At 34.3% G+C, this 16708-nt stretch overlaps 1 protein-coding gene across 6 annotated transcripts in view; it reads left to right on the top strand.

The window, feature by feature from the left end:
• Positions 1-16708, top strand: part of alpha-Catr (alpha-catenin related) — a 118237-nt gene that overhangs the window by 23885 nt on the left and 77644 nt on the right. Inside the window, exon 1 of one of the 6 annotated variants that reach the window (XM_076534895.1) lies at positions 8898-9883. The exons of the other annotated variants lie outside the window; for them this stretch is intronic. Coding sequence (XP_076391010.1) covers positions 9818-9883 — 66 coding nt within the window. The 5' untranslated portion in view covers positions 8898-9817. Of the gene's footprint in view, positions 1-8897; positions 9884-16708 lie in introns of those variants that run through there. 6 annotated transcript variants of the gene reach the window in all.

Below are 16708 nucleotides of genomic sequence, written 5' to 3'. Positions count from 1 at the left end.
TTTTTTTATAATTATTGCACTATTTTAATTATTTTTTGTTTATGATTATTGCACTACATTTGAATTATTTTTCATTTTTTTTTTTTTTTATGGTTTTACTGTATTTTATTTTTTCAATAACTGTTGTAATTTCAATTATTTTTTTTTATAATTATTGCACTATTTTAATTATTTTTTGTTTGTGACCATTACACTACATTTTAATTATTTTTTTTTTATGGTTTTACTGTATTTTATTTTTTTATTAACTGCTGTAATTTCAGTTATTTTTTTTTATAATTACTGCACTATTTTAATTATTTTTTGTTTCTGATTATTGCACTACATTTGAGCTACTACATTATTTTTTCATATTTAATTATTTCACTGTATTTTCATTATTTTTTTTTGTCATTTAACCAATAAATTAGAATAATATGCAAATTTCTGTCATAATAATGAATCACCTATCGATCAAAATGATTCCTCTAACCAAGAGATTATTCCTGATGCAAAAATTCGATGAATTTATAAAGGCGGGACGATGCAGACTTATCGATTACATTCGCACCGTGATACCAGCACAGACTTTCTCTCAATCGAGCAGAAATGATAAGTCAGCCGTGTGGAATTCCTCGTTTTCTCTTATGTGTAGAGTTTGGAACATATCTGGATATTGCACATAGATTTATGGAAGGACATGTTCTCGATGGCTAGGTTTAAGGATATTTACTTCGTTCGCTCATCTGTGCATACATGTGATAGCATATACTCGGATCACACTCTTTTCTTCTTATCGAAACTGGGTTTCCTCTGTTTGCCAAGGACGATTTTTACTTACGCAAAATTTCTCAAACTACTGTCATTCTATTTGCACTTTATTTACTCATAGATTTCTTAATACATTTTTAATATATTAATTACGAGGGTAGTTAATTTAATTTAGAACTAAATGAGAATTCTAATAAAATTAATAATACGATGAATGTCTACACATGTGGACATATGTGTATACACATATGTGGACATGATTATAACATATGATTATTGTACTTCACTTATTTCAAATTAGTAATAGAATAAGAAAACTGGCAATAGAATTAACTGTATACAAAGTGGAAGAATGTGTACATATGTGAACATATGTATATCCACATATGTATATCAACATATGATTATATTCACATATGATTATTGTACTTCATTTATTTCAAATTAGTAATTGAATGAGAAAACTGACAATAGAATTAATTGTATACAAAGTGGAAGAATGTGTACATATGTGAACATATGTATATCCACATATGTATATCAAAATATGATTATGTTCACATATGATTACTGTATTTTACTTATTTCAAATTAGTAATGGAATAAAAAAACTGGCAATAGAATTAACTGTATGCAAAGTGGAAGAATGTGCACATATGTGAACATATGTATATCAACATATGATTATGTTCACATATGATTACTGTATGTCACTTATTTTAAATTGGTAACTTAATGAAAATGTTGCAATGGAATTAACAATATATAAAATAAAAGAATCTCCACATGTGTGAACATGTGTGTATCCACATATGATTACTGTATTTCACTTATTTTAAATTGGTAACTTAATGAAAATGTTGCAATGGAATTAACAATATATAAAATGAAAGAATCTCCACATGTGTGAACATGTGTGTATCCACATATGATTATTGTACTTTACTTATATCAAATCAATACCTAAATAAAGAATGTTTCAAAAGAATTCTCAATATACAAAATGGAAGAACATGCACAAACTAATATATATTTTAACAATTTTCCCATTTTCCAATTTCCCATCCCTGAAACTTCAGATAAAAGTTTCACCAGTCTCTCTAAAAGAACCCGAAAGATCTTGATCTCCTAAGAGGTTTAATCCAATACCGCCATTTAATCACATTTGCATCATTAGAAGCGGTAGTAAAAGTTTATTCAACAAGTAAAAATGTTTATCAAGCACAACATCATGAGACGGTGAAACACGATAATTGTGACAAGACTGAAACGTTATATCTCTGTATAAAAATAAAATGATGGAAGCAAAACGACGTGATTCTGAGGTAACCAGAGCGAAATGCGAAGGAAATGTAACGCGAAACAGGGCTCAGATAAGAAAGAAAACACGGGAAAATGAACACAAAGACTTAGAAAAAATTCGTGTAAATGGTAGCCCGAATTCTTATTTCGGTCTGCTTGACAAGAATGGAAATATGAAGCTTGTGGAATAAAATGTAATATATTCTTTCAAATTTTGCTTTTCGAAAGCAATTTTTTGAATTTAAGTATTTTTATGTCGAAATCATTTTTCTTCTACAATGACAGAATTTTTTAGGTTCTTCCAAATTTTTTAAATTGCAAAATTTGTGATTTTCCAAGCTCAAGTTTCCGAAATTTCAAAAATTCTATGCTTTCAAGTTTCCAAATCCTCAAATTCCCCAAATTCCCTAAATTCCAAGATTTGCAATTTTCACTCGCAAATTCCCAAATCCCTAAATTCCCTAAATTCCAAGATTTGCAATTTTCACTCTCAAATTCCCAAATCCCTAAATTCCCCAAATTGTCTAAATTCCAAAATTCACAAATTTTCATTCGCAAATACCCAAATCCCTGGATTCCCCAAATTCCCTAAATTCCAAGATTTGCAATTTTCATTCTCAAATTTCCAAATCCCTAAATTCCCCAAATTCCCTAAATTCCAAGATTTGCAATTTTCACTCTCAAATTCCCAAATCCCCAAATCCCCCAAATTTTCTAAATTCCAAAATTCACAAATTTTCATTCTCAAATACCCAAATCCCTCAATTCCCCAAATTCTCTAAATTCCAAAATTCACAAATTTTCATTCTCAAATACCCAAATCCCTAAATTCTCCAAATTCCCTAAATTCCAAGATTTGCAATTTTCACTCTCAAATTCCCAAATCCCTAAATCCCCCAAATTCTCTAAATTCCAAAATTCACAAATTTTCATTCTCAAATCTCCAAATCCCTAAATTCCCCAAATTCCCTAAATTCCAAGATTTGCAATTTTCACTCTCAAATTCCCAAATCCCTAAATTCCCCAATTCTCTAAATTCCAAATTTCCTAAATTCCAAAATTCCAAAATTCACAAATTTTCATTCTCAAATCTCCAAATCCCTAAATTCCAAAATTTGCAATTTCCACTCTCAAATTCCCAAATCCCTAAATCCCCCAAATTCTCTAAATTCCAAAATTCACAAATTTTCACTCTCAAATCCCCAAATCCCCAAATTCCTTATACTCTAAACCTTCCCCAAGCCCAAAAATCTACAATTTCCCAAGGTCCAAATCCCCACAATACTTCAAGAATCTCCCAAGATATCTCCAGATCCACGATTTGTCATTCAGGGATTTCGAAGAAAATCGTAGACTCCGATAAGTAGAACATGTACAGTGGTCAGACGATTCGGCGAAATAACGCATATCTGTGTAAACGATATCCATCTTTTTCCCTCGGTATCGATACACAGAATGATTCCGTAGTCGAAAGTACAGAAGACGGAATTTCAGATAGGAGAGAAAAGCTCAGAGAAATGAGACAAAAGGAGCATGATTCGCGGTAAAAGAATGCGAAGCAGAAAACGTGACCGTTGTATATATTTCTGATACCTTTATACTACGAAGGACTTTTTCAGCGAACTGCTGAAAAAATAGCCGAGATTCTTGCTACGGTGTTTCAATATTCTACGTGCTTATTTGTTATAAATCCTTCGAGTCGAGGAACAACATTTCTTTGCGTTTGACCAATTTTAATTAACGCTGTTGTCTGTGCGAGAATTTTAAGTGTTTACACATTTGATTACCGATGTGGAGACTCTAGTGGAAGTCTTTTTATTTAGGCAGAAATTATTAGTAATTAAGGTATAATTATTCTGTATTTGTGAATTCTTCATTTTGTATGTCGTTAATTCTATTGGAACATTTTTTGTTTAGGTGATTGATTTCATATAAGTGAGGTATGGTAGTTATATGTGGATAACAGAAGAAATATTTTTCATCGTCCTTAACACTTTTCCTCGAACACTAGACATTGTCACCCCGTCACTATTGGAATATTCTTTGTTTAGGTGATTGATTTCATATAAGTGAGGTATGGTAGTTATATGAGGATAACAGAAGAAATATTTCTCATCGTCCTTAACACTTTTCCTCGAACACTAAACATTGTCACCCCGTCACTATTGGAACATTCTTTGTTTAGGTGATTGATTTGATACAAGTGAGGTATGGTAGTTATATGTGGCTAACAGAAGAAATATTTTTCATCCTCCTTAATACTTTTCCTCGAACACTAAACATTGTCTCCCCGTCACTATTGGAACATTCTTTATGTAGGTGATTGATTTGATATAAGTGAGGTATAGTAATTATATGCGAATAACAGAAAAAATATTTCTCATCATCCTTAACACTTTTCCTCGAACACTAGACATTGTCACCCCGTCACTATAGGAACATTCTTTATTTAGGTGATTGATTTGATACAAGTGAGGTATGGTAGTTATATGTGGATAACAGAAAAAATATTTTTCATCCTCCTTAATACTTTTCCTCGAACACTAAACATTGTCACCCCGTCACTATTGAAACATTCTTTATGTAGGTGATTGATTTGATATAAGTGAGGTATAGTAATTATATGCGAATAACAGAAAAAATATTTCTCATCATCCTTAATACTTTTCCTCGAACACTATTGTCACCCCATCACTGTCGAAGTTAGTCAAGCTTCAAATTGGCCGAGGAACTTCATATCGTCGCCTCGGTCCGTGTCGAGAAGTCGTTCGATTCGCCCGTCGGAGTTACCGAAGTAACTCTGGAACTCATTTCGCGAAACGCGTGAAATCACGTTAAACCACGTGGCAACGTCTCCTTCGATTATAACGCGTCCGTAGTATTCCCGTTCGGTAAAAAGAGAGGATGCGACTGCCAACTATTTCCATATGGTTTGAGCCAAAGCTTTCGCATAAAATACGGTGCCGGTGGTTCGATAATCGAATATTTGTTGCCAATCTTTCCCGCAGATTGCGGAGAAGACTGCCACCGAATTTACGAGCGCGTGCTGAATAAATAACGGCGATACGCTTTTTTTACGTACAGCGTGTGCCAATAATCGGGGTATAACTGCGGATACTTCTTCGGGAAATGGCGACCGTAGTATAATTCTTTCGTGTCGAGGAAATTTAGGTTGGTTTCTTGGAAATTTTCGGTATTGATCGCTTTTGATGCAATTGTTATTATTGTTTGAGTAGCTCGACTTATCTCATGACGCACTGGTGACGCACTGCTGATACACTGGCGACGCACTCATGACGCACTCTTGACGAATTTGTGACGCACGCATGGCACACTTGACGCATTCATGACGCACTCGTCAGGTACTCATGACACACTCTTGATGCACTCAACGCACTGATGACGCACCCGTGACGCACTCAACTCAGTTTGACGCATTCATGACGCACTCAACGCAGTTGTGACGCATTCGTGACGCACTCAACGCAGTTGTGACGCATTCGTGACGCACCCGTGACGCACTCAACTCAGTTGTGACGCATTCATGACGCACTCAACGCAGTTGTGACGCATTCGTGACGCACTCTTAATGTACTCAACGTACTTATAACGCACTGATGACGCACCCGTGACGCACTCAACTCAGTTGTGACGCATTCATGACGCACTCAACGCAGTTGTGACGCATTCGTGACGCACTCAACGCAGCTGTAACGCATTCGTGACGCATCCGTGACGCACTCAACTCAGTTGTGACGCATTCATGACGCACTCAACGCAGTTGTGACGCATTCGTGACGCACTCTTGACGCACTCAACGCAGCTGTAACGCATTCATGACGCACTTGTGACGCACCCACGACGCACTCGACGCAGTTGTGACGCACCCTTGACGCACTTGTGACTCATAATGTACTCGTGACGCACTCTTGACATACTGGAGACGCACTCATGACGCACTTTGTACTTCGGACACAAATCAAAATTATATTCGCAGCAGGTTTGAGTCTTGTAATTTGAATAATGAAGGTTATTTACATTCAGAATATAATTTAACATTTTAATTCTTATTTGTTTCAAAATTATAGAAATGATTAGATGACTCTGACACGAGTGCTGGAAGATAAGGGATTACCAATACCTGTGATATTATTAGGAAATATTCATAATATCATTCATTTTGATATTTTAATAATAGCATATTGAAATGTTAATTTTATCACGTGAAATAATATTGATAATTGCATTTGTGCATAAATGCACTTTAATTGATGTTATTAACATACAATAATCGTTTCATTTTTATTGTATATATTATGATAAAATTGATAATTGTGTTATTGTTATTATACCTATAATGAAATAATTAATAATTGTACAATTGTTATTATATACATTATGATACAATTAATAATTGTACAATTGTTATTATATATATTATAATACAATTAATAATTGTACCATTGTTATTATATCTATAATGAAATAATTAATAATTGTACAATTGTTATTATATACATTATGATACAATTAATAATTGTACAATTGTTATTATACATATTATGATACAATTAATAATTGTACAATTGTTATTATACATACTGTGATACAATTAATGATTGTACAATTGTTATTATACATATTATGATACAATTAATAATTGTACAATTGTTATTATACATATTATGATACAATTAATGATGGCACAATTGTTAATATATATTTTATTATACAATTAACAGCTGTGCAACAGTAAAATTATTTTTACAAATTCTTACAAACATCATTGCTTGTTCAGTATGTTTTCTGATTTATCTCCTCAAGAGGAATTCCCGATTGCACCACAAAACGCGCAATTCTGTGCACGATTTCGATAAATGCGAGTTTCTTTAACTTTGTCACTTCCATTCTCTTCGATTTCGACGTTGCTCCTACAGCAATAACGCAGCCTTATTCCTGGAAATTGACGTCAAAGTATAACTGAATTTTTACAGATTGGTAAAACACAAAGGGTGGAATGTCTGAAAGTTGACAGATAAAACAGTAATTGAATTTTTGAACTACCCTTCACTCTAGATAGAAACAAGATAAATCTGTAAATTAAATTCCTTCGACGCGTCGTGCAATCGTATTTAAATGTAATTAAACTTTTGTAGGCCGTGAAGGGTCTCTATGTTATACTGAAATAAAACGGGGCGAATTTATTAGTTCTTTCGAAACAAAATGGGGGACTTCATGGTACAATGAAAATTTATAAATTACTTCACTAAGACACAAATTAATTTTGTAACTCGAAATTAGTGAAAAAAATACAAATACAAATTGTTTATAATTTTTTTTAATTTGACATGGAATCAGAGTATGATTACACTTCTGTTAATTATTCAATGAACATGGTACAATGAAAATTTATAAATTACTTCACTAAGACACAAATTAAATTTGTAACTCGAAATCAGTGAAAAAAATACAAATACAAATTGTTTATATTTTTTTTCAAATTGACATGGAATCAGAGTATGATTACACTTCTGTTAATTATACAATGAACATGATACAATGAAAATTTATAAATTACTTCACTAAGACACAAATTAAATTTGTAACTCGAAATCAGTGAAAAAAATACAAATACAAATTGTTTATAATTTTTTTCAAATTGACATAGAATCAGAGTATGATTACACTTCTGTTAATTATACAATGAACATAGAACAATGAAAATTTATAAATTACTTCACTAAGACACAAATTAATTTTGTAACTCGAAATCAGTGAAAAAAATACAAATACAAATTGTTTATAATTTTTTTGAAATTGACATAGAATCAGAGTATGATTACACTTCTGTTAATTATACAATGAACATAGAACAATGAAAATTTATAAATTACTTCACTAAGACACAAATTAAATTTGTATCTATAAATCAGTGAAAAAAAAAACAAAAATTAATTGTTTCTAATTTTTTTCAATTTAACTTGGTATCAGAGTGTGATTAAACTTTTATGAATTATACAAGCATGACACAATAAAAATTTATAAATTACATTGTCAAGATGCATCCATAAATCAGAGGGTAAGAAAAAAGAAATTATTTATTATGTAATTTCATTGAATCTAAAAATGTAGGAACTCTTTAAACTATATGAACTTGCTATAAGAAGACAAGCTTACTATAAAAAGACAAGCTTACTATAAAAAAAGAAACTTGCTGAAGAAGAAAAACTACCCAACAACAAAACTCAAAACTCCCTCAAAATCTCCCACACAAAAACACCAAAAACCTGAACTAAATCTCAGTACCCCTAGAAACTGCTAACCAAAACTACCTAAAACCTTAAAATATAAAATCTCCCAGAGATAAAACCATACCAAAGTAACTCCCCAGCGCCCATCAAAAAACTAAAAATTCAAAAGATTAATTAACGTCCGAAGGTGTCCCGTGGTGTTTAAGAAACTCCCGCGCTTTTTCATCGTGGCAATCCGCAAAAAAAGCAAGAATTCCCCAGACCCCCGAATCAGCGTCCGACTCCTAACAGCATAAAGGAAATTAGAGTAGAATCCGAAGAGTGACAGGATAGTTGTAGGTTAGTAAGATCGTAGGTTGTAAAAGAGTATGCAACCGTGAAAATTACGATTTCGCGGGCGAAAGTACGGGCCTGCCGGTGTATTGATTGTCGGTTGGTGGAGAGAGTCAGCGCGCCTGTGCTCCGGCGTGTTTCACGCAGAGAGAGACAGGGATAAGGGTGCGAGGGTGCACAGAGGGCGGAGAAAGATCGAGAGAGGGAAAAGAGGGAGAAACCACCCTCGCCGTGGTCCTGCCATCGTGTCGGTTTCGAGTCCAGTCTTCCCCTAGGCACTCGACAGGCCGGTACCTGTTTCTCGAAGCGACACGCGCTCTGTCGTCCTCGCAGAACACCTCGCTCACCCACTCTCACATGCACACACGTAAGGAACATCGTATGAGACCACACAGGCGCGGACGGTGCATCCGCGCGTAGAATATGACACTTTAGGAACACGTACACGCGCATATACATACATTGACGCGCAACCACATGTCTGGTCACACTGTGTACACGCGTACGCGAGAGCCGCACAACGAGTGGTCTTCGAATTCGCTGGTCAACGCGCGGCGATATCACGCGAGGAGCCTGTTAGAAGATCGGGAGAAACCGTCGAGGAGTTAATCGGTTCAGCGAGGAAATAATTAACGGAATCGGTTAGACCGATCCCGGGTCGTGAACCCGTCGGGCGACGACGAACTTTCAAGTTGGGTTCATCGCTCTCAGAGACAAGTTCTGAGCCTGTGGTAGCAGCCTAATAACAAAAGAAACAGTGATCTTCCGGCAAATTATACATATATATATATATGTATGTACAAACGTCTATTTTTGTTCTGGTTACCGTTCGAATCCGGGCCCCTTTTGTTCGCGGGCTCGTTGTTATTAGCGAGACAACAAAAGAGAGGAACCGAGAGGTAATGATTAATCGTAATTGTTAGAAGAGAGAGAGGCACACTTGTTAACGAACGACATCACCTGCACTCGATAGAGAAGATTTAAATATTTCTTTACGTATATAAGAGATGCACACATATCTTAACGATGTTGAGGATTCATAGTATATTTTGGTCATATCGCGTGGAATTTTAAGAGAAGAGAGAAATATCAGGCACAATAAGTTCATAGAGCTTAAAAGCGTAGAGCTGTAAGAAGAGGAGAAGATCATCGTTTCAACTGGTTATTTATTAATTGTCCCTATGCCTGCCGCATTTTATCGACGTGACAGAAGCATGTACGACTGTGGCATGGTCCCTGATCGACAGGTAGGTTTTATTATTTTAACAAGAAAATTCATCTTTTACTTTATGGTAGTCTCATCTGTTCACTTCATTTTTACTTTCATTTAATTTCAATACAAAAATTTGATAGGTTACTTAATTTCCTGCGAAATGGGCTGCATATACATTCACTTAGAGTATTTCTATTTCATTTAGTTTCAATCCAAAATTGTGTAGGTCTCTTAATTTCCTGCGAAAGGGGCTGTTCACACAGAACATTTCTCTTTCATTAATCTTCAATCCAAAAATTGTGCAAGTCTCTTAATTTCCTGCGAAAGGGGCTGTTCACATAGAATATTTCTCTTTCATTAACCTTCAATCTAAAAATTGTGTAGGTCTCTTAATTTCCTGCGAAGGGAGCTGTTCACACAGAATATTTCTCTTTCATTAACCTTCAATCAAAAAATTGTGTAGGTCTCTTAATTTCCTGCGAAAGGGGCTGTTCACTTAGAATACTTCTGTTTCATTAACTTTCAATCTAAAATGTTGTGTAGGTCTCTTAATATCCTGCGAAAGGGGCTGCTCACACAGAACATTTCTCTTTTATTAACCTTCAATCCAAAAATTGTGTAGGTCTCTTAATTTCCTGCGAAAGAGGCTGTTCACTTAGAATACTTCTGTTTCATCAACTTTCAATCTAAAATGTTGTGTAGGTCTCTTAATTTCCTGCGAAACGGGCTGCTCATACAGAACATTTCTCTTTTATAAACTTTCAGTCCAAAAATTGAGTAGGTCTCTTAATTTCCTGCGAAAGGGGCTGTTCATTTAAATTATATTTCTATTTCATGAACTTTCAATGCAAAAATTGTGCAAGTCTCTTAATTTCCTGCAAAAGGGGCCCCTCATTTAAATTATATTTCTATCTCATAAACTTGCAATCCAAAAATTGTGTAGGTCTGTTAATTTCATGCGAAAGGGGCTGCATACACGTTCACACAGAATATTTCTGTTTCTTCAAATTATAAAAAATGTAAATATTCATGTAGTCATTTTAAATACTTAATTGTAGAAAATTTTAAACGTCGATCACTGTGACAGTGGCATTTTTAAAATTATTAACGTATTTATGTACATTGTGTCAATGTATTGATATCCAAATAATGAGTGTTAAATGTACTGGTGATCAGAGTGGTCTAAGTGAAAATTCTAAAAGAACTTTCAACCTGTTTCCTTAATTTTAAAGATAAATTCTATAAAGTGAGTTAATAATAAATCATTACATTGAACTTTCCTCTAACTTTTTATTTTAATATTGATAGGAAAGGTTCAAACTCAGTTTCCGTAATCGCAGCTAAAAGTATTTCCTGAATTCTTAATAAGTGATAAATTACTTATCAGTGCAGAAATATCTCAATTTCTCTAATCTGAGGACCATCTTAAACTTCCGTTGTTTCAGAGTTAAATCCCTCGAAGTTTGCAAAAGTTCACAGTGAAAATTATTAACTCGATAGGATTACGAAGACTCGTGAAAATTTGATTAGAAAAGAAAGTGAATGACAAGAGACTCGTGAAAATATTTTCTTAGCACTCTCGGTGAATAAAGCACTCAAATGTCGATTACGTTTCACTGCAATTGTTGCGAAGTTTAAATAAAAATTGAATAGCTTTTTGATACTTTTGTATGTGCTCAATCTTCATTTTAAAAAAATATACACATTTATTTATTTAGTTGTACAGGTGTACTTGTTGATCCTCGATACAGAAACACTTCATATGCAAATTGAGATCACGATAAAATTTCTATGCTGAATAATATTTATCTGTCATAAATTTTCGTTCGAAAAATTTACTTCGATTTTTTTTATGAAATAGAAAGTTCAACTTGAAAATGTGGAGTAAATTGTGCAAGTGATAAATAGTTTATTTATTGTAAAAGTCTAAATGAAACATAAAGTGGAAGTCGTAGTAAAATAATTTAAAGTACAGTGTATAATTCAGTGTAAAAATTGAAGACAAAACTAAAAAAATAAATAGAGTAAAATAATTCAGTGTACAAAGTATAATTCATTGTAAAAATAAAAAATAAAAAAATGAAAGTATTAAAATAATTCAAAGTGCAGTGATGAAAAATTTATAATTCAGTATTATATTTAACCAGTGTGTTTAATTAATTTTTTAATGTGTCAATCTAAGGGTGTCTCGTAACTAGAGTCACTCCCTGAAAGGGGTGATATAACGCGAGGAAATTCCACGCATGGCAATACAATACATGGAAGTACAACGCGTGGCGATATAACGCGTAGAATATTCCACGCGTACAAAAACTACGCGTGGCGATATAACGCGAGGAAATTCTACGCGTGGAAGTACAACGCGTGGTGATATAACGCGTAGAATATTCCACGCGTAGGAAAACTACACACTGTGATATAACGCAAGTAAATTCCACGCATGGCGATATAACGCAAGTAAATTCCACGCATGGCGATATAACGCGAAGAAATTCCACGCATGGCAATACAATACGTGGAAGTACAACGCGTGGCGATATAACGCGTAGAATATTCCACGCGTACGAAAACTACGCGTGGCGATATAACGCGAGGAAATTCTACGCGTGGTGATATAACGCGTAGAATCTTCTGTGCGTAAGAAAACTACGCGCGGCGATATAACGCGAGAAAAATCTACGCGTGGAAGTACAACGCGTGGTGATACAACGCGTAGAATATTCCACGCGTAGGAAAACTACACGCTGTGATATAACGCAAGTAAATTCCACGCATGGCGATATAACGCGAGGAAATTCCTTGCATGGCAATACAGTACGTGGAAGTACAACGCGTGGCGATATAACGCGTAGAATATTCCACGCGTAAGAAAACTACGCGCGGCGATATAACGCGAGGAAATTCTACGCGTGGAAGTACAACGAGTGGCGATATAACGCGTAGAATATTCCACGCGTAGGAAAACTGCGCGCGGCGATATAACGCGAGGAAATTCTACGCGTGGAAGTACAACGCGTGGCGATATAACGCGTAGAATATTCCACGCGTAAGAAAACTACGCGCGGCGATATAACGCGAGGAAATTCTACGCGTGGAAGTACAACGCGTAGAATATTCCACGCGTAGGAAAACTACACGCTGTGATATAACGCGAGGAAATTGTACGCGTATAAGTACAACGCGTGGTGATATAACGCGTAGAATATTCCACGCGTAGAAAAACTACACGCTATGATATAACACGAGTAAATTCCACGTATGGCGATATAATGCGTGCAGTGATAAAAAATTTATAATCCAGAATTTATTCAACCAGTGTGTTTAATTAATTTTTTGATGTATCAATATAAGGGTGGCTCGTAACTAGTGTCACTCCCTGAAAGGGGTGGTAGAGGAAAAATTAAAAATAGTAAAATATAAAATATTAAAATTAAAATTTAACTACCCACTTCACACATATGTAAATATACCACATATGCACAATAATACAATCTATATTAATACTAATAAAAATAATTAATTTATTATTTCACGAGGAAACTATAACACGATAACACATTTCTATCAAGTTAAACGTAGCACCCTAACAGGTTCTATTTCTAGCAGAGATCAGACAAAGCTGTTTTATCCGAAGTTATACACAGAAGTATATAATCTGTCATTTTGCCGATAAACGTGCTTTGAATTGTAAAAGGAAGAAAAATCGAAGTAAATGAGAGCAGAGGAGAAAGAGTTCGAGAAATAAATCTAAAACGTCGGCCCCGTTTCTCTAAAAACGACGCCTCGAGGGTGTCTTTTGATTGGTGCGACGTTCTAAGAATTCCAAATTGAAATGTACAAGCGAAATCTTCGAGGAAATTCTCGTTTAAAACAAACCGCTATCGTCTTTAAACATCTTTAAGATAAATATTTCCGTGCTTGTCGCTCGTTATTTCCATCTTAATTGTTCTGTGAACATCGCTTCTACTGAACTTCAAATAAAAATATTCATTAATTTTAATAAAGTTCAGTTTAACATCTCACATTTTTGCTGTTCTATAATTGTATGGAATATTTTGTAATTATTAGGTGTGATTTTTTGGTGCAAGTATAGGGGCAATTTTTTGGTAAAATTATAGGGGCAAGTTTTTGGTGCAATTAATGGCAAGTTCTCATATACCAAATCCACAAATTTCCAAATTCTCATATTCCAAATTTACAAATCTCCAAATTCTCATATTCCAAATCCACAAATTCCCAAGTTCTCATATACCAAATCCATAATTCCCCAAATTCTCATATCCCAAATCCACAAATTCCCAAGTTCTCATATACTAAATTCACAATTCCCCAAATTCTCATATCCCAAATCCACAACTCCCCAAATTCTCATATCCCAAATCTAGAAATTTCCAAATTCTCATATTCCAAATTCACAACTCCCCAAATTCTCATATCCCAGATCTAGAAATTTCCAAATTCTCATATTCCAAATCCACAAATTCCCAAGTTCTCATTTACCAAATCCACAATTCCCGAAATTTTCATATCCCAAATCCACAACTCCCCAAATTCTCATATCCCAAATCTAGAAATTTCCAAATTCTCATATTCCAAATCCACAAATTCCCAAGTTCTAATATCCCAAATCCACAACTCCCCAAATTCTCATATCCCAAATCTAGAAATTTCCAAATTCTCATATTCCAAATCCACAAATTCCCAAGTTCTCATATACCAAATCCACAATTCCCCAAATTCTCATATACCAAATCCACAATTCCCCAAATTCTCATATACCAAATCCACAAATTCCCAAGTTCTTATATACCAAATTCACAATTTCCCAAATTTTCATATCCCAAATCCACAACTCCTCAATTTCTCATATCCCAAATCCACAACTCGCCAAATTTTCATATCCCAAATTCTGTTACTTCCGTTACTATAACCACGAGTTTTTATTATTAATTGCACTTTAACTTCAACGTCACAATTGAAGGTGTCAGATGCCAGTCACTTTTAGCTCGAAATTGATTTATTTTTTGTTTAGGATTCACTGACCTATCGAAATCGTTATTGAACCGTCAATGAACGAACTCTTTATTACTGCAAAAAATGCAATCTTCCACCACACTGAAAGAACAGAGTTATTTTCATATTATCTAGGCAACTCGTTTTATTTTCGAGTTCAACGTGATCGTAATAGAAACCCCGGGTAATTTAATAATAGGGTGTCTATCATTTACTGAATAGTTGATTTATTAAGTATCTGTTATTTAAAGGAAACGTATACAAATAATACATAAAAATTCATGGCTCATTAAGAACTTAAAATGTTTCGTTATTCAAACGACAGTTAAGTTGCATATAAATAAATATTTTACAAAAGCAATTAATATTTATTACTAATATTCTACAATAATTTTATAATAGATAGTCTAGTAGAAGACATAATTTAATGATTAGAAAATGGACTAGTCTAGTAGAAAATATAATTTAATAGCTAGAAGATAGATACAGTCTACTAGAACATGTAATTTAATAATTAGGTCCAATGTATAATAATTAAATATTACAAATTTTTCCAACAATAACACCAATATAATCTCATCTATACAGGGTGTTGCACAATTAGTGTAGGTCCCTGAAATGGGGGGTAGCTGACGCGATTCTGAATAAGATTTCCCTTTGCAGAAATGTGGTGTGAAGCTTCGTTTTTGAATTATTAAGGAAAAACGCCGGACCAATCAGAGCGCGAGGATTACGCATGCGCAGACGCGAGAGCGACAGCTGCGAGCCTAGCGGCTGCGCGCGCACTCGCGCTCTGATTGGTCCGTGTTTTTCCTTAATAATTCAAAAACGAAGCTTCGAACCGCATTTTTGCAAAGGGAAATCTTATTCAGAATCACGTCAGCTATCATTTCAGGGATAGTTAGAACTACACTAGTTGTGAGACACCCTGTATAGTGAGTACGAAAATAATGAAACACGCTGTACAAAAGTGCAAACAAAACTCCATAGCACGATTGGTTTAATGAAGACAGCTGACGTCAGAATTTGCGGATCGATTTATTTCGATCTCTCTCGCAATAACTAGTAGCATCAAAGCACGTATCATCCGTAGTGGTGAGGATTTGATTAAACGTTACTCGAACTGCCTTGAGGCTATAGATTCGACCACCCTCTCGATTCAACCCCTCGAATCTTCTCTCATTTTTAGGGTGAATCCCCAACGGAGGAAACCGCCCTTTCTCCGCCATTCTGTGTCTTTTCTCCTCGCGCGAAGAAGAGGCCAAACCGTATGGCCGGGGTCTTAGACGAGGTGAATCTCGCACCGGAATCCTCCATTAAAGCCTGCTTATTAGTTTCTACAGATATTGAAAAAAAGATGCGATATTGGAAAGTATTATCGAGCTCGACGTTCGATTTCGTCTTTTCATCGTTATCACTTCCTGTCACGAAGGTCTGCAGTAATATTATAGGAACTCTTTGATACGAATAGAATTCTGTAATTCATATCTCTGAATGTAGATTTATGTTCGACTTAGGACGCAAATCGAATCTCCTACTTTTTCATTTTTGCTGTTTTATGAAAATTCTGTACAATTCTAACAAAATGTGACATTCTATCATTTTTTAAAAATGTAAGATTCTGTATTGTTTTGAAAAAATGTAACATTTTATAGGATTTAAAAAAATGTTAAGTACTATATAGTTTTTAAAAATATCACATTTTGTATAATTTTACAAAAATGTGAAATTCTATCATTTTTAAAAAATATATAATTTTATATAATTTTAAAGAATATCAAATTCTATATACTTTTACAAAAATGTGACATTCTATAATTTAAAAAAAATATAAGATTCTGTATAC

This window comes from Megachile rotundata, chromosome 8, assembly GCF_050947335.1.
Source record: "Megachile rotundata isolate GNS110a chromosome 8, iyMegRotu1, whole genome shotgun sequence".
Classification (NCBI taxonomy): Eukaryota; Metazoa; Arthropoda; class Insecta; order Hymenoptera; family Megachilidae; genus Megachile; species Megachile rotundata.
Note: the sequence above shows the minus strand (reverse complement) of the source record. Positions and strands in the feature narration are given on the sequence as shown.